At 40.1% G+C, this 19,741-nt stretch overlaps 1 protein-coding gene across 1 annotated transcript; it reads left to right on the top strand.

The window, feature by feature from the left end:
- The first annotated feature begins 683 nt into the window (after positions 1–683).
- On the top strand, positions 684–19,358 carry LOC109200754 (pregnancy zone protein). The gene is made up of 9 exons (XM_019356354.2): positions 684–858; positions 2,983–3,109; positions 6,711–6,832; positions 6,904–6,955; positions 7,166–7,249; positions 8,728–8,904; positions 9,155–9,230; positions 18,790–18,946; positions 19,226–19,358. The coding sequence occupies exons 1-9, from the start codon at positions 745–747 to the stop codon at positions 19,331–19,333; spliced, it is 1,017 nt and encodes a 338-aa protein (XP_019211899.1). The 5' UTR covers positions 684–744; the 3' UTR covers positions 19,334–19,358.
- Positions 19,359–19,741: the final 383 nt, after the last annotated feature.

Raw genomic sequence — 19,741 nt, 5'->3', positions numbered from 1 at the left:
TGAATCCCACCGCCGTGGACCAGACCGGCCCGGACTCGAACGTCCCGGGTCCTCCTCGTCTAAGAGGGCTGTGCACAGACTTCGGTGCTGGCTCCACGGCGTCAGGAAACAGTGTGCCAGATCCTGGAACAGAGTCACAGATAACAGTTCTGATATTTCTGATCCGGCTCGAAGGACCAAAATAAATGTCAAGAGATTTATTCTAAATGACACTTCTTCAGCTGAGAGTCTAAGAGTGAAGAGACACACACTGTAGATCTTTACTTGCAAGGGCGGTCACAGAACGCTCACAACAGAGTGGGGGCCCTGTGATCAGCGCTCTGTTCTTGCACTTGTCTTTATTTATATACAAAAATAATACAACAGTGAATACGTCTATTCATAGGCAGAGGAAAGTTAGTGCGTAGGGAGTGAAGATAAGAGTGGTTTAGGTGTATGCGTGTGTGTTGTGAGATTCAGAAGGACGCAGCCTCTCTTCTTGTTAGGGAGCGCAGATAAAAGTGTCCAGCTCTCCTCTTCCTGCTTGTTCAGCTATTATCACTGTGAGAAAGAATTTATAAAACAGTCTTGTAGTGGACAACAGTCTAAGTCATCAAAAGGTCAACATACAGTATTCTATCATATGCAAACTTATATCATTAAAAGCTTATACTGACTACTAAGTACAATTTTCCATTGACAACCTGGGAGACGGAGGCTTTCTGTTTGTCCTCTCAGGGTTTTGGTTTGGCTCCTCGTAAAGAAATGAAAGTCTTCCAACCTTTCTTCCTTGAACTCACCATGCCCTACTCCATCATCCGGGGGGAGCACTTTGAACTGAAGGCGACTGTCTTTAACTACCTGACCAGCTGCATCATGGTAATGAATGATTTAAATACAGTGGCTTGCAAAAGTATTCGGCCCCCTTGAACTTTTCCACATTTTGTCACATTACAGCCACAAACATGAATCAATTTTATTGGAATTCCAGGTGAAAGACCAATACAAAGTGGTGTACACGTGAGAAGTGGAACGAAAATCATACATGATTCCAAACATTTTTTACAAATAAATAACTGCAAAGTGGGGTGTGCGTAATTATTCAGCCCCCTGAGTCAATACTTTGTAGAACCACCTTTTGCTGCAATTACAGCTGCCAGTCTTTTAGGGTATGTCTCTACCAGCTTTGCACATCTAGAGACTGAAATCCTTGCCCATTCTTCTTTGCAAAACAGCTCCACAACTGCCCTGTGACGGCCTCAGAGGTTGTCTAAGAGAATATTGGGAGCAACAACACCATGAAGTCCAAAGAACACATCAGACAGGTCAGGGATAAAGTTATTGAGAAATTTAAAGCAGGCTTAGGCTACAAAAAGATTTCCCAAGCCTTGAACATCCCACGGAGCACTGTTCAAGCCATCATTCAGAAATGGAAGGAGTATGGCACAACTGTAAACCTACCAAGACAAGGCCGTCCACCTAAACTCACAGGCCGAACAAGGAGAGCGCTGATCAGAAATGCAGCCAAGAGGCCCATGGTGACTCTGGACGAGCTGCAGAGATCTACAGCTCAGGTGGGGGAATCTGTCCATAGGACAACTATTAGTCATGCACTGCACAAAGTTGGCCTTTATGGAAGAGTGGCAAGAAGAAAGCCATTGTTAACAGAAAACCATAAGAAGTCCCGTTTGCAGTTTGCCACAAGCCATGTGGGGGACACAGCAAACATGTGGAAGAAGGTGCTCTGGTCAGATGAGACCAAAATGGAACTTTTTGGCCAAAATGCAAAACGCTATGTGTGGTGGAAAACTAACACTGCACATCACTCTGAACACACCATCCCCACTGTCAAATATGGTGGTGGCAGCATCATGCTCTGGGGGTGCTTCTCTTCAGCAGGGACAGGGAAGCTGGTCAGAGTTGATGGGAAGATGGATGGAGCCAAATACAGGGCAATCTTGGAAGAAAACCTCTTGGAGTCTGCAAAAGACTTGAGACTGGGGCGGAGGTTCACCTTCCAGCAGGACAACGACCCTAAACATAAAGCCAGGGCAACAATGGAACGGTTTAAAACAAAACATATCCATGTGTTAGAATGGCCCAGTCAAAGTCCAGATCTAAATCCAATCCAGAATCTGTGGCAAGATCTGAAAACTGCTGTTCACAAACGCTGTCCATCTAATCTGACTGAGCTGGAGCTGTTTTGCAAAGAAGAATGGGCAAGGATTTCAGTCTCTAGATGTGCAAAGCTGGTAGAGACATACCCTAAAAGACTGGCAGCTGTAACTGCAGCAAAAGGTGGTTCTACAAAGTATTGACTCAGGGGGCTGAATAATTATGCACACCCCACTTTTCAGTTATTTATTTGTAAAAAATGTTTGGAATCATGTATGATTTTCGTTCCACTTCTCACGTGTACACCACTTTGTATTGGTCTTTCACCTGGAATTACAATAAAATTGATTCATGTTTGTGGCTGTAATGTGACAAAATGTGGAAAAGTTCAAGGGGGCCGAATACTTTTGCAAGCCACTGTACATTTCTGTTCATAGCCAAGGAAAACCATACTGAAAACATTACTTTCTAAGCAAAACTTATATAGAAAAGATTTTTTCTTTGGCAATGTAATTATACAGGATACAGGCCGTTCTTGAAGGGCCACTGCTCACCAACACCTACAAGCTCACCTGCAAGCACAGACAACAGGATTGCCCAATCACATGTCTTTACACAACCAACCCTCCTCTACCTTTCTTTGTGCGCTCATGCACCTTGTAGAACAGAGTTTAGCTGTAAGAAAACAGATGGAGGGAAATGATTAGGAAGTGCATGTTTAAAGTATCCAAGTAAAATGAAGGTCTACTTTGATCATGAGTTCATAAAAGCAAACTTGTGCATTCATTTAGATGCTTAAAAAATGTCTTCACATTTGAACTCAGTTTGAAATGTAGCCATGAGATTGTTGAGCTAGTTTAAAATATACCGTCTGTGTTCCTCGTACAGGTTACTGTCACTCCTGGGCCGTCCTCAGATTACACCCTCATGCCTCTCTCTGGTGATCTGTACACATCCTGTTTGTGTGGCAACGAGCGCAAGACCCTCAGGTGGACCATGATCCCAACAGCCTTAGGTGAGAATCAGGCTTTGGTCCTCCACACTACCAGGAAACCGCTGTGTGGCAGACTGAGTACACATCCTGTTTATGTGCCAACGAGCACAGTTGCAAATCGAGGTAAAGCAAGACTATAAACCCCTGTGTTGGGAGTGGGGCAGAAAGAATTATTAGCTGTGTCTCAATTCCTAGGCCGCGTCCTTTAGAGGACCCGGCCTTCGCGGTCTACGTGGGCCGGGTCTTTAGAAGGTCGGGTAGACCAGAAGTGCGAGGCTGTGAAATTGGACGGTCTAGCCTTCAGATTTGCATCACCGCTATCTCGGTGGGGTTTAATAAACTCAGCTGTCTGCTCCTTGCTATCTAAAATATAACAGGACACTGGAGTAAATTCTCGACTATCTCACATTTCTGTTCAATCAGTTTTCTATTTGACGTTTATTCAGCTGTGTGAAAACTATAACTTTAATCTCAGCCAAACCGATTTACTGGGGAAATAAAACACTGAAAAAAGCCGAACAGTAACATTTTTGATTTATCTAAGTGACTTATATATCATAATAATGGATTGGATTGCATTTATATAGCGTTTTTCTAGGCACCCAAAGCGCTTTACAATTCCACTATTCATTCACTCTCTCATTCACACACTGGTGGAGGCAAGCTACAGTTGTAGCCACAGACTGACAGAAGCACCATCGGCCCCTCTGGCCAACACCAGTAGGCAGTAGGGTAAAGTGTCTTGCCCAAGGACACAACGACCAGGACAGAGAGAGCAGGGGGATCGAACCGGCAGCCTTACGGTTACAGATGAGCTTCCCAATCCCCTGAGCCACGGTCTCTGATCATGTCTAACCTGAGTAGCCAAAGCTTGGTCGCGCTATGAATTCTGGGATATGGTGGGCCACGAAGGACACACCCAACCCATCCTTCAAATCTGGGGAAATGAAGGATGCATTTGTCGCCGCATTTGGAGCAGCCTTTGAATTTGGACAGCCTTCAGCGTGTAGCTGTGACGTAATCGGCCTTCAAATGTGGCCTCAGGAGGATGTGGCCCCTGAATTGGGACACAGCTATTGGGTCTACAAGGTCTAGATTTCCCACTTCTATCCTTCCAGTCTGAGGGTAGAAGCTGCCTCCATCCTCATGGTTTACTTAATGCAGCTGTTTTAACTAATTATAAATCATTTTGTAACCTGCCTTTCAATTCTCATCATGCTTCCCTTGGACAGTATATATAATGATATATAATACAAAAGACTCTTTGCAGTTTCATTGCCATCCCAATGATTTATATCTTAATCGGTTAGTGAAGTCAGAAGCAACAGATGATGTATTATTGTAGGGTCTACCTTACAATATAAAGCACCTTGAGGCGACTGTTGTTGTGATTTAGCGCAGTATGAATAAAACTGAATTGAATCAGTTACTTAGCTACAGGCATGTGTTAAGGATGACCTGCAGTTTTCTAAATTGAGCCAAATTGACATTATTGTATGTGGCCCTAAAAGTGTCGTCTCTGACTGTCAGGATCTGTGTTGTGGATGAGAGAAGGAGGACCCAAACGCTGGACTCACAGGTAGGTAGGTGAAGGTTGGTATTTATTGCCGATGGAGTGAACAAACAGAACAGAGGTAGGAAATGGCTGGCTGGCTGGACGACTGACTGAATGACTGAAGAACTGACTGAAAGGCTGAATGGCTGGCTGACTGAACGCAGGCGTTAACAACAACATAACATCACAATAACATCAATGACACGACACTGGACTGGTTGAACTGAGGAACATAAATACACAGGCTGAGTGAGGAGTGATTAGAAACTGGTGAGTACACAGCTGAACATAATGAACTAATGATAAATGGGAAGAGGACTGAACATAATGCACATGGACCAAGGTTAACACAATAAAACAGGAAGTGAAACAGGCAGAAGATAAACAATGAGGACGAACTGAAAATACTGGGTCAACGACCCAGAAACCCTGACACTGACGAGATACTTTTTGACTTACATTACCTCAGCCTCCAGCAGGACCCTGAAATTATTTTGGACTATTTATTTTCTAGCTCATGTTTTTCACACCTGATGCTGTAAAATTTTCAGTTAGACGTTATCTTTGATTTAGAACCAACATTAAATCTACAGATCTAGTTCAGGGCTCGCAAAATTTCAAAATCTCTGGTAGCCCTTCGGGCAGGCACTCTTCGGTTTTTGGTAGCCCAAAATAAATTTAAGTAGCCCGAATAAAAAAGAGAGCAATTAATTTTTTAATGTTTTGTTTCCTTTACAATATTATACATTAAAGTATAATATTGTAACGGAAACAAAAATTAATCAGAAAATTGTTAAAATACAAATCACAACAACTGTATAAAAATTACAATCATCAACTCAAATACTTGTTTCTAATTTAACAGAAATTTCTATGAACTTGTAAGAACTGTGTAGAACATGAATCAGTCTGTGTCAGATCCTGAATCTGAAATTTCCACTGAAGTCAAGGGTAAGGGATGAGTGGAACCAAGATCGAGGCCATTTGCCTTTTGAAGTTTGCAAAGACTAGTTCACTCTTTGCAACATAGTATGCTTTTGAAAGATTTTTCAGGACTTCTTCTTGTGCTTGGTTTATTTTTAGTATGTTTTTTTGCAATTGCTGTTTGTTCTGGGAAAGATATTGCAGACTGGGCAATAATGCATTTCTTGCATTTCTCATGGGTTCTGATGGGGTCTTTCTTAAAATTACTGGTCCCAGTTACAAAGGCGCTTGGCGACTCAGATATCGAGGGAAACTCGAGTTTCACGACACACCTGGCAGAACATCATGTTATTTATCTCGTCATATTCCAGCCACATAAATTCTTTTGTCCATGAAACCAAAAAAGCTGAGCTTTCTTTTTGCCTCATAGTCTGATTTGTCATAACTTTTCCATTTTGTGGTAGGCTTTTATTTGGCTGCCCCTTCTTCACCCTGACCTGTCTTATTTGGCTCAGCAGAACTAAAATACCGGCGTAAATCCTGCTGCTTTTACACGCGTACTTACATAACGGTCAGCGATTCTCTGCGCAATCAACCTCTCACATGTTTAAGCTTGCTGTGGGAGATTTCACTTGTCACGTTTGAATAGTAAGCTAATGAGTGATAAGACGATGTCAGAGGAATTGGTGCGCAATTAATCGTCACTCACCAATCAGTGCTGCCGCTCTCTACACACCGTTCGCGCGATCGCAAAGTGAAAGTGAAAGCAAAAAACAAGCACAAATTCAAACGCGATTTCAATATGTCACATATTGACAGAGGCTCATCGATGCCAATAACATATTACCCAGCTACATTTGCGAAAGAAAATGCAAAAGCATTGACACATATTTTTCCTTCCTATGATAGCCTGACGGGCAGGGCTGAGATAGATTTTGGTAGCCCGACTGGAAAAATCGCTAGCCCCGGGACGTCGGGCTAGCGATTTTGCGAGCCCTGTAGTTTTAGATCTAGTGTAATCACAGCTAACTGTTTTCTTTTGTCCCAACACATTTCCTTCTAGTTTCTAGAAAATCTGTAAAATAACCTCAGTAACCTTTATTTTAATGAGATAAAGAAGGTGACATGTGCTGATGCTTTTAGGGGCTGTGAATGTGACTGTGTCTGCTGAGGCGGTAGCGTCCCATGTGTCATGTGATAATGAGGTTGTGAGCGTACCGGACAGAGGTCGCATCGACGTTGTCACCAAATCTCTCATAGTGAAGGTCAGTACCATAAATACAAGACCAGAAAAACATTTTTAATTTTCACTCATTTTAAAGATAATTTTCTTCAGGCCGAGGGAACTGAGATGACAAAGACGTACAACTGGCTTCTTTGTCCAAAAGGTCAGTATGATTTCCATCAGTTACAAAGTTTAAATAAAGAAATGACCTAAATGCTGAAAGTTAGCAGTGGAGTGCACTGTGTACATAAAATGTGCCAAATTTTCATCCAGCACTTTCACAAAATGTAATGATATGTGCTGAAGATCAGGCCACCTGGTGACTTTGAACAGTAACTCTGTTGTAAACATGACTTCCTGATTCTGTACACAGGAAACACACCGATAGAGGAAGCAGAGATACATCTGCCTGAGAACGTGATTGAAGGATCTGCCCGCACTTCTGTATCAGTCCTGGGTAAACCTCATGATTTCATCTCAATGAATTTTGATTCAGCCAAATAAAAATATGGCAGGTTAAAGCTTTGATAAAAAGACAAATAGTAAATTACTAAAACAACAGAAAATAAAAGAGACATCATGTTCAAGTAAAAGTAAAAACCGTATTCAACTTTTAAAAGATGATTTCATTTATAAATAGAAAAAAGCGACTCACATCTTCCTGGCCTTATGTGAAAAATAAATGGACCCCAAAAATCAAAAGGCTGGTTGTGCCATTCTTTGCAGGAAGAACTGCAGTCTAGCTTTTGTCATAAGTGTTTTTTGAAACGCTGTGGAGGAGTTTTGGCCCAGTCACACCAGAGGGTTTTCCAGTGTAATCGGTCTGGTCATGCAGAATCACGTCAGTAGGATTTAAGTCCATATTTTGACTCGGCCACTTTCTGGCGTTCTGGATCATTTTCCATCTTAATAGCATAAGTTTGAGATTCAAGGCACAAACTGATAGCTGGACATTCTCCTGGTAGAGAGTTCTTCCTCCAGGTCGTGGCATGCTACTGAAACAGCAGAGGCATGATTTAACACTGGGCACCAGCTGCCTTAACCAGACTCCTCCGTCGCTAACCACCTGAACCCAATGCCCCACCCCTCCCTGCAGCTGAGCCACAGACCCCCCTACGCCACATAGCCCCAGGGCATCACACTGCTACCACCACTGTTGGTATGATGTTCTTTCTATGAAATGATGCAACAAAACTCAAAACTTTTTCTCTTCAGTCCATATAATATTCTCCCAAATATCTTGTGGAGCATGGAGATGTTTTTTTGGCAAATGTGAGATAAGCTTTTGTGTTCTTTTTGGTCAGCAGTGGTTTTGTCCATGAATGCTGTTTTTGCCCCGTCTCCTTTGTATTGTTGAATCGTAAACTCTGACCTTTACAGAGGAAGGCAAGGCCTTCAGTTCTGGGTGTTGTTGGGATTCGCTTGACTTTTTCGGTGAGTTGTAGATGTGCTAATGGATTAATTTTGGCCACATCTTTTCTAGTTTTCTCAGTTTGTGGATAATGGGTTCCAACATGGTGCACTGGCGCTCCAAAGCTGTAGAAATTGTTTTTTAACCCTGTCCAAACTGATAGATCTCAAGACTTCTTGCCTATTTTTGAATTTCTTAAAATCATGGCAACGACGTGTTTCTTTTCGACATCTTTTAGCTTGCTTCCCTTTGTCAAACAGATTGTACTTGAGTGATTTCTTGATCCAGCAGGTCTGGCCTTAATCAGGCCTGGGTCTGGTTGGTGAAATGAAACTCAGTCTTCTCAGAAATATTTGGTTAATCACAGTCAATCTACGATTTTCAGTTTGGATGTTTTTTCGCTCAGCAAATGAAATCATCATTTAAAATTGCATATTGAAATTATTCAGGTTATCTCTGCCCAATAATACAAAGTTGTTTTACGCTAGTTTTGTTAGTTTTAGTGAATCAGTGTTTTTGATCAGGTGTCATCCTCGGCCGGGCTCTGAAAAACCTGGATGGATTGCTGCAGATGCCGCATGGATGTGGGGAGCAGAACATGGCTCTCCTGGCCCCCAACATCTACATCCTCCACTACCTGAAAGGCACACAGCAGCTCACCACAGCCATCATGGAAAAAGCTACTAACTTCCTCACCAGTGGCAAGTTTTTATTGTTTCCTCTAAGAAGGAAATCATTTTAATCACTTCAACACACATGGTTCAAGAAACAAGCTGACATGAGGCAGAACATTAGCCACAGTTTTTGGTCAAATGTGTCATTTTCCTCATCTGTCAGCAAGAGTCATAGAATGTCCCAAATCTTGATGTACACATGCAGATCCATAAACAAATGGAGTCCAATCATCACCATAGCAACAATGTCTCGATCATTATGTCTCTGTTGTTACAGGATACCAAAGACAGCTCAACTACAAAAGTGACGACGGTGCTTACACCACATTTGGAGCAGGACCAGGAAACACTTGGTGAGAACATCATTGATCAATTATGTCCTACATAAATCAGAGCGGTTACACTGGTTTTTAAATATCCCACCAAACAGAAGACGTTTCTCAAAGTTAGACATGTTTATGCTATTAATATAATAGTCAACCTCTAATACTTAAAATAATTCACAATTTAGCATAATTACCTTTAGTCCTTTGACTCCCCTAACATTAAAAATAACTTTTGGTTAATACTGTGTAATTTAGTAGGGAGGAGTATTAGGGCCACAGTAAAAAAGTCAAAATTTAGAGATTAAAGTTGTAATTCTATTATTTATTTATTTTTATTTTTTCAAATAAAGCCAAAATGCTATTTCGATAATAAAGTCGTAATACTGTTTTTTGTAAAAAGTCAAATTCAATTCTAAGAAAACAGTTGAAATGATTACGGTTGTTGTTTCAAACTAACACAGCTGCTATACCCTGTAGATTGTGTAGATGACTCAGTGAAATAAACCAGTCGTCTTGTGATACAGTATAGATGCTTTTTATTCCACGAGCGTGTAATCATCGGTATCCTCGCATGTGTCCATTACCAGCCATTTCATTTTATACTATCGAGAGGAGAAATATTTTACTGCTATTATTTGCTGTTATTTTTATAATCATCATTATCATTTCAGTATTAATAGTGATGTTGCATTCAGATGCATCCAGATGTTCAAATATATTGGTTTTATATTAGTCTTTATTACAGGTCCAAGAAGAATCACTTTAAACTGTTGAGTTGAATCTATAACCCGAAATGCTGTTGAATTTATAATCTTAAATGTTTAGGCAGACTGCAGGGTGAAAGAGTAACTGTGCCAAAATGAGACAGGAAACACTTCTGCAAGGCATGCTTTTGCAGAAGTGAAACTGAAACCAGAGTTTAACTGCAAGTTAAGAGCAGGGTGTTATTATGCATGTATCGTTGATTAAGCGTTAAGTAGTGTATTAGATTGAAACATTTGTTTTATACATTTTACATATAAGTCAAGATCATTACACACAGGATGGCCGTAGCCTGGTTGCTTAAGTTGAGGTCAACTAAGGTTCAGAGAGCAGATGCACACTCTGTGCACGCACAGACAGACGAGACATACACACACACACTTAGAGGGATCACTGATAGGGGAAAGTTCAAATTGTTTTGTTTGGGGTTGCTTTTAGACTATATTAGGAGGAGCAAACATATTGGCAGATCTGAGAAGGAAAACCTGTGTTATGAAAATGATTTTAATCTTTTATACATGATTGCATTTGAGCTTATTAAAGAGCTGTGGCTCCTGGTCAAGTGAAGGTCAGAAACTCTTGGCGGGCGTTAATGATTCGCCAATACAAGCTGAGGGGGAACAGGAGCTCTGAAAGGAATTGCAACACACCTGCTTACATGACATATGCCTGGAGTTATGTTTACCACTTATATCCTTTTAAGTAAGTTTAAGGTTCATTTATGTTCAGTTTAAGTAAGTTTCCTTCATGGTTTGAGTAGCATCATTTGAGTGTGACATTTAGTCCAGAAGTCACACATAGTTCAGCTGTGTATGAGGTCAGGCCTTATGTCTGGCTATGACAGAGGTGTGAGGTGAAGCTGGGGTGCAGGAGAGGTCATGACACAGACATAGCCTGCACACCAGGCACACACACACTCACGCACACACGTACACACCATAGTAGATTGACTTGAGTAGGTGAAAAGTTAAGATGTATTTTCGCTGCAAGTGCCAGTCGTGCCGGCATATTGTCAGATGCTTACTTCAGATGGTTATGCAACCTTTAAGAAGTTTCTCGGAGGTGACGCTCCCTGCTGGATAGAGAAATTTATCCTTCACCTAGCGGCGACTAGGGATAGTTTCGGGCAACATCCGAGGAGAACTGGGGAATCTCCAAAACTGTTGAGGGTTGTCCTTAATCTTAATCCTGTTTGGGTTTAGATTGTTGTTTCAAATTACTCTAAATTATCTTAGGACGGGAGCGGGGCTCCTAGGACTGCATCAAGTTCAGGGGTGGGAACCCCCTCCCTTTTCCAGACGTGGGAAAGGGTCCTCCGGCGTGAGGGTATCCCAGGTGGCCACTGCCAATGACTTGGGACCATTGGTTTAAAATAGCCCCTGGTAGTTGACCAGGTTGTCGTCGGGGACGGCATTGTGCAGTTTTTGGTCAGTAGAAACCCGGTTTCGGGCGTGTAACTTTAACTTAAAACTTCGGGGAAGCCTGGGATGTGAAATGCCCAAAAATAGAGCTTCAGGCAGAGTCTGGGTTGGTTCACGCTTTTAAATTCTGTTAGGGCACTAGCAATCGGGCCACCGTCGGGGACGGGATAATGGCTAAATTGGTCGCAAAAAAGTCAGGGACTTTATCGGTTGGACCGTTATTCTTAAATTTGTCGAAATTCGGTAGGTGTTTAAAAGGCCTAAAAAAAAAAAAAAAAAAAAAAAAAAAAATCTGTGCAGTTGTAAATATAAGACGTCTGTGTAAATATAAGATATGAGATCTATATAGGAGATCCGTCTCTGTGCCATCAGTGCACTACCGGATGTGCACTGATGGTGTGTTCATGCAAATGAGCAGCGGTGACGCGCAGAGAGGGTGGTTTCAGTTTCGAGAGTATCGAGCTTTAGAACTATTGTTTGCAAATATTGCTAAATGCCTGTAAGTAAGAGGCTGTTTTTGCTTATTACGAGAGTATAAATACAGTTTGAATACATTAGTGTGGATGTATAGTAAGTGACTGAATTTTGATAGATGTATATATCTTGAGTAATAAATGTTGGTGTGTTTTATTTTTTCAGTTATGTGTGTGTGGTGAGAAGCTGTGAGGATGATGAGAGGTTTCAGTTTTTTTCTTTTCTTTTGACTTGCTCTTTCTGATCATGGAAGGCATGTCCAAAATACTCGTATGAAAGCGTATTTTGAGTGATTTTAACCGTGTGAATGCTGTCAGTATTTAATTTGAGTGACTCTGCATGATTCGTCTGAGTGAGTGGAAAATGGAAGTTTGAGAGAGAAAAGGCAGTGTGTGTGAGACGATTGATGGCGTCTGAGAGAGGTTAGAATATTTAAAGGTGTGTATGAGATATATTTCTTGTGTGATGTAAAGTAGGATGTTTTAAAGTTTGAGAGTGCTTTTAATTCAAGAAATGCATGAGTGATGGTATGAGAGGTTGAGTTTATTTTTCCTGATTGACGCCTGATGTTTGAAAGAGCTCTATTTAAATGTGTGTGAGTGAAATGAAGGTGTATTGTTTTTTAGATCAAGATTTAGTAGAATTAAAGAGGGTTTTTAGACTATAAATACAAAGAGAGACAGACTCTGCAGAGAACAGGAAATAGTGAACAGGAACTTTGCATGCCCATAAATGGGAACTGAGTGTGTAAAGAAAGAACACAGAGAGACAGATGAGTTAACTCGAGGGAGATGAAGCAAATCGAGGTTTTAAGACAAAAAATGATGAATATAATACTAATTCTATGCTTTAGTGTGCCAATACAGGTGGACTTCTCTCAACATTGGACTTTGAGTAACCGGCAAGAAAGTATAGAGGAACAATTGGGAAAAACAGGCCACTTTTTGGCTGAAATTCTACAGCTTCACCTGTCACTTTGTCCCTAAACTGAGAAGAAGTTCAAAGGACAGTCAATCTCCTGATGAAGACCGACAGAACATCGCGGACTCGAATACAGCAGGCAAACGACAGTGCCACTGATCCATTAACACTGATGACGACTGACGACCAGCAGCAGCATGTAAGAGTAATGCAACATGTACTGTGAAAATACAGGCTGGGCAGTTGAACAGTGGGATAAAGAATTGTGGAAGAGCACTGGACATTGAGCGTCATATTTGCCATGCTGGGACTTGACCTGAAAGAAAAGACTGTAAAGGAACAGAGAAGAAGACAACAGCTGAGTTGAGCCTGTGTTTGTTGGAGCTTTGAAGCCCGAACAGGACATTGTGCAGAGAGGGACCAGTGAGAGATGAAGCTGGACGAGTTTGACTGCGAGAATATAGGATATAATTGAATTGAAAATTGAAGCCTGAACTCATGAATTGTTTAGGGATGTCCACCACAGCATAACAAAGAGGTAAACATTAGAAAAGGTAAGAATAATGAAAGAAAATAATTGTCATTACCTTAATGAATAGAAAACACACATACAAATTGTTACATGTGAAATTATTTTGAAATGAATCAGAAGTGAGATAGTTTGAATCTAAAGCTCAGTGAAAAGATGCATAAGTTAAATATGAATATATAGGATGCAATGAAGATGCAGCTTACACTTAATTATGATGATCACCTGGCATGCAACGAAGAACACAGGCTTACACTCAATTAACGTGAAATGCAACGAGTAAAACGCTTACATTCATATTCATGACATAAACATGACATAATTGGTATTTGTGACAGGAGAAAGAGAAAAGGGGGTCGTTTAACCACTCGTGATAATAATGAAAATGTCTTAGTTTGTTATTTTTAGGAGCAAAGCAGACCTGGACCAACTCTCCAGATCCAGCGGTCGGAAGAAAATTATAGGTTAACATCAATGGATATGTTAAGGCAAGTTTCTAGTTGAATTGTTCACAGCATGATGTGTTCAGGAACCTGAAAAGCAAGCCCTAGCTCCTGCCTGAAGACTAGGAGTGCTTTTATTCAAGGTGGGAAATTAAAATTTGGGCTAGTAATTCGGGAAAGAGAAAACTGACTGCTTAATTGGAGAATTGGGAAGGAGTTTGAAAGACTGCAAAGCCATAGATGCAAAAATAACACACACAAACAGAAAATGCATTAACTTTACAAAGACAACCTCATGAAGTTTAATGCATAGAGATATTGAATAAACCTGGCTGAGAACATAAGCATACGCAATGAAGATCAGCTTGCTACTTGTATGAGTGAGAGAATGGTGTGAATGGTTAATAAAATAGACTTAAAGCAGTTTTAAAAGAGTGCCTTAGGAGTGCCTTTGCACTGACTGATAAAAGTAAGTGATTAGTATAGAAAGAAAATGAAAATAATTAAATAATGTGATAAGGTTTAAACATGTATTTCTCTTGTCAAGTTGGCTGTTGGGCTGTGAGTCACTATGCAAATTAGCTGGAGTGAGTGAGCGACAAAGACACTTCCTGTGTGTCTGTGTCTCGGAGGCTTTCAGTTCAAGAGAGAGCGGTGGCTGTTGGCAAAATATATAATGGTAAAGTATCAGGATATTTGATTACGGTGGTCAGGTCTGTTCAGAGGGGCAGATTTGGACAGGAAATTTATAATTTAAGGATGATACGTTTTTGAAATTGGTTTTTATCTTATGCTGAATGGAAACATGGCAGAGTGAGGAAGGGAGACATTGTGCAAACGGTCTTTGATCTTTTGACGAGGTTTTCGGTGTGTTGAACGGGTGAACTTTAAGATTGTTTCAGATTTTTGAGGCTGTTGTTTTTATTTCGAGAGAGGGTGGTTTGATTAGACATGGATATGTCTGAGAGGGGCCCAGAAAAATTTTTGTAGTAGTGCACTTGGGAAAAAACCTGTCAGGTGACTTTGTTTTGTACTTTGATGAGCTAATGATCAGCTCTCTTTTTTCATTTTTGTTTTAAGCAGGCCTGGAAGAGAGTGAACTGACGGCGCTGACAAAATTATCAAGTACGAAAATCAAAATAATTGGCTGAGAGGGAGACCTGATTGATTGGCGGCGAGTCTCTGTTTAAAAAAGGATTGCAGCGATTCAATCCAGTCAAAAGTATAGAGAACTATTTTCCTAAAAAGGAATACGATATAAAACAACTGATTGAGCTCATTTTGCTGATGTGGAGCAATTCATTATTGAGGGCTGCAGTATCAGCAAAAATATCATGCGTGGATGCGTGTGAGTGAATGCGAGTGATTGGACCAACGGGGGAAATAAATGAAAGGACAAGTGGGAGACTTAAATCTGGGGATGCTGATTTTGGGATATTGATGTTTACTTTGAGGTAATTATTTACTGGGGTTGGATTATGTTATTACATTATAGAATGCTAAATGCTAAAAGGGAAACGTTGTTTGATATAACTCAAGTTACCATTAACTGAGGTAACACATGATTAATAACTGTTCTGGTTATGTTTATTTTTGTTATGACATAGACGGGATCAAAAAGGGACAGTTGAGTATGAAATGTAAACTACAGGTTTTGTTTCCAGGAAATTCCAAGGATCCAGAGTTCGATGGAGCAACGAGTTTGAGAAGATTTGACATAATAATTAAATTGATTTTGTTCCTTAAACACAGGTTTTCAGGGCTGGAGCAAAATACCGGAGAGAATTGCTGAGCTGTTCTGAGAAATGAAATGACTAACCTTTTTTCCTTTTAATTTCCTAAGCTTGGGTGAAGCATGTTGAGTTTTTGCCACATGAGATGTGTCAAAAAAAGAGAGGGATTTAAGATTTAATTTGTTTAATTTGAAATGGGTTTTAGTATGATTTTATAACTATTGGGGTTGTTTGATAATTTAAATATGGTAAAACTGGGGCAGAGATTGTTAATTCTAAAGAAAGGATTAAAATGAACTGAATCCTGTTTAGAAGACAAAATGCGGTGTTAATAAGAAGTTGTACACCAAATTTAAAGGGAAACTGTGGGAATAATAATAATGGGGAAGACTTTATGAGTAGAAAATGTGTGATTTCTTTTTGATTTTTAGGATAAGCTGTTATATTGTAGGCTTTAGAAACAGATAGTAAATAGATTTATTTCTAGGGTAGAGGAGAGCTTTTGATGAGGATGTTAAAAGTGTTTTGAGGCCAAAGGCCTGAAATTCCTTTAGCTTCTAACTGAATTTGAGGTGGCCCAATAACAAGTGACAGAAAAGAGGAACTGAATAGGAGTTTGTTTGTAACTGAACGGGGTGACATGTAAAATATTGAGATAACACATGCAGCTCTAAATTAGTCCTCTTATATAAAAGTAGTTACAGAATAACAAATGCTTGTTGAAGTGACTAAGTTTTTGCTTAAAACAGAAGCAAGGGGAGAAAGCTTATATATTTTTGGTTAAGTCTGATAATGTATAGATTAGAATGAGTCATTACATTAAGAGCAGCAAAATGAAATAAAATGATATATTAAAACAGGAAATGTGAGTTCTAAAATACAGTTAGAGTTCAGCTTTTAGCTATGATGTAATTTATGGAGGAGCTATTGATAATGTGCTTACACTTAGTGATTAAAGTGGTTGTTTTTTTTAGCAGAATAAGCAGTTATAGTGATTTTCTATACATTTTCTGGTAAAAGGTGACTTTAGATGAGAGGCACCTGCAGCAGCAGCGACAGTTATGTGCATAGGATGCTGATAATCAGATAAGGAACCAACAGGAAGCCTGCAGAGACGTGCAAGCAGTGCTTTGAGAGTTTTACAAAGGCTGAGTAATGTTACGAATACGAATACGAAATTAGGTTCATGTTTTGAGTAATATTAGGTTGAATCAGGTTTGAATAAAGAGACCACTTGAGGAATAGAGTAAGTTAGAGCCGTAGGAGGAGAAGGTGTTTTCTATCCTTTGCAGGGGACGAGATTTCCACGAGAGAGGGACCAAGGAAGAACCTAACTTTACCCATGGAGTGTTCTTAGGGGGAGCTGGTATTTCTAGAGAGGGTCAGAGTAATGTTATAAGTGTGTGGTGACCCTTTTTAAGGGTCGCCAAGAGAGGGAGTATCGAGAGGAGAAATATTTTACTGCTATTATTTGCTGTTATTTTTATAATCATCATTATCATTTCAGTATTAATAGTGATGTTGCATTCAGATGCATCCAGATGTTCAAATATATTGGTTTTATATTAGTCTTTATTACAGGTCCAAGAAGAATCACTTTAAACTGTTGAGTTGAATCTATAACCCGAAATGCTGTTGAATTTATAATCTTAAATGTTTAGGCAGACTGCAGGGTGAAAGAGTAACTGTGCCAAAATGAGACAGGAAACACTTCTGCAAGGCATGCTTTTGCAGAAGTGAAACTGAAACCAGAGTTTAACTGCAAGTTAAGAGCAGGGTGTTATTATGCATGTATCGTTGATTAAGCGTTAAGTAGTGTATTAGATTGAAACATTTGTTTTATACATTTTACATGTAAGTCAAGATCATTACACACAGGATGGCCGTAGCCTGGTTGCTTAAGATGAGGTCAACTAAGGTTCAGAGAGCAGATGCACACTCTGTGCACGCACAGACAGACGAGACATACACACACACACTTAGTTAGAGGGATCACTGATAGGGGAAAGTTCAAATTGTTTTGTTTGGGGTTGCTTTTAGACTATATTAGGAGGAGCAAACATATTGGCAGATCTGAGAAGGAAAACCTGTGTTATGAAAATGATTTTAATCTTTTATACATGATTGCATTTGAGCATATTAAAGAGCTGTGGCTCCTGGTCAAGTGAAGGTCAGAAACTCTTGGCGGGCGTTAATGATTCGCCAATACAAGGTGAGGAGAACAGGAGCTCTGAAAGGAATTGCAACACACCTGCTTACATGACATATGCCTGGAGTTATGTTTACCACTTATATCCTTTTAAGTAAGTTTAAGGTTCATTTATGTTCAGTTTAAGTAAGTTTCCTTCATGGTTTGAGTAGCATCATTTGAGTGTGACATTTAGTCCAGAAGTCACACATAGTTCAGCTGTGTATGAGGTCAGGCCTTATGTCTGGCTATGACAGAGGTGTGAGGTGAAGCTGGGGTGCAGGAGAGGTCATGACACAGACATAGCCTGCACACCAGGCACACACACACTCACGCACACACGTACACACCATAGTAGATTGACTTGAGTAGGTGAAAAGTTAAGATGTATTTTCGCTGCAAGTGCCAGTCGTGCCGGCATATTGTCAGATGCTTACAGGAAGTACACTAGATGTCCCAGACAGCAGCGACAGCGAAGACGAGCTGAGGGGAAGCACCGACCCGAAGACAATGTTCCTTTTAAAATTATGTTAGAAGTTGTTGACAGAACATTTGTGGTTTTGGAGTGACGTATGCTTTGTTGTCCTACCCCTATAAAACCTTTGTCTAATGATTGTAAGTTTAGTTCGACGCTGAAATCTGCACAGCGGTCGGACTCACACATGTGTTCATTAAAATCCCGTCTGGTTGCACACGCCCGGATCTGTGTTATTTTTAGATTCCTCTCTCAATATTTTTGAACCATGACAATACTAATCTCCATCTGACCACGTACAGATTTCTGTACCACTTTCTGCTTTTTAATCACTTATACTTACTGCCACACTGTTTTTATTTGCTAAAAGGGACATCAGTTCCTTCCTTGTTACTAAAACTGATTATGAAGTACGATTTCCCTAATTCAGAGGATACAGCAACCGTGGCAGTTTGCCCTGGAACAACTGTAATCTTCACGCTTTTTTCTCAAAATACATTTTCAAATGTAATCTTGAAATTTCAACTTTATTTTCAAAATGATCAGTATTTTTCTCTTAATGTGACCTTACATCCAAACACCAAGCCAAACATTTTCATCGTTGTAAGATGTGTAAGTGTTTTTTTTTTCTTTTTGCCAGGCTGACTGCGTTTGTGGTAAGAAGTTTTGCCAAAGCTCAGTCTTTCATCTATATTGATCCCAGAACGATCGAAGAGTCTAAGACCTGGCTGGAACATAAACAACAAGAAACTGGCTGTTTTGAAAAGTCTGGGAAACTCTTCAACAACAGAATGAAGGTAACGTGTAGACTGTGGAAATAGCCTCCCGCGTGGAAGCACTTTAACAATTTTATTAATAATTTCATTCATACATGGAAAACAGTGTATTAAACACTGTAAAAGCATTGAACATGGACCAAGACATTCATTTTGACACTTGCTCCATAGAACTGCGAGTCACAATCCTTAATCAAAGATGATACTAAAACCATATGCAACTGAAAATCATTTTCATGATGTCATATCCCTGAATGTTGTTGGTGCTTTGATGATGTCTATGATGCCTTCTGTTGACAGGGTGGTGTATCTGATGAAGTGACTCTCAGTGCGTACGTTACTGCTGCCTTCTTGGAAATGAATATATCCCAACATGTGAGTAGACTCAAAGAATATCGAGCTATTTAAACAAAAATTGAACATAGAGTTAGCCCTACTGAGCCATGGAGTTAAGCTTAGCCAGCAGTCTCAGTGTCTTATTTTACTGTCCCCCCTTCCCCTCTGTATTCTCTCTTTCTTTCTTTTTCTTTCTCCCTTTCAGTATAATTGTCTGTCCAATTTGTAACAACTTAAAATAAAATAAAATAAACTAACAATGATAATATAAATTAATCAAGTGGAACAATATGGCATTGGCATATTTTCTCCACTTGAAAAAAATCCATTGGGGATCTTTCCTGGGCTTTGGACAACAATTCTGAGTGCTAAAATACCAAACGGGACAGGCAAAAACAAAAAAGCAGCAGTCCCTACAGATAAGCTGGTCTCACTAACAGCCAGGATCACCAGATGACACAGCTCACCTTTGCTATTTCT

This window comes from Oreochromis niloticus, unplaced genomic scaffold (assembly GCF_001858045.2).
Source record: "Oreochromis niloticus isolate F11D_XX unplaced genomic scaffold, O_niloticus_UMD_NMBU tig00001968_pilon, whole genome shotgun sequence".
NCBI lineage: Eukaryota > Metazoa > Chordata > Actinopteri > Cichliformes > Cichlidae > Oreochromis > Oreochromis niloticus.
Note: the sequence above shows the minus strand (reverse complement) of the source record. Positions and strands in the feature narration are given on the sequence as shown.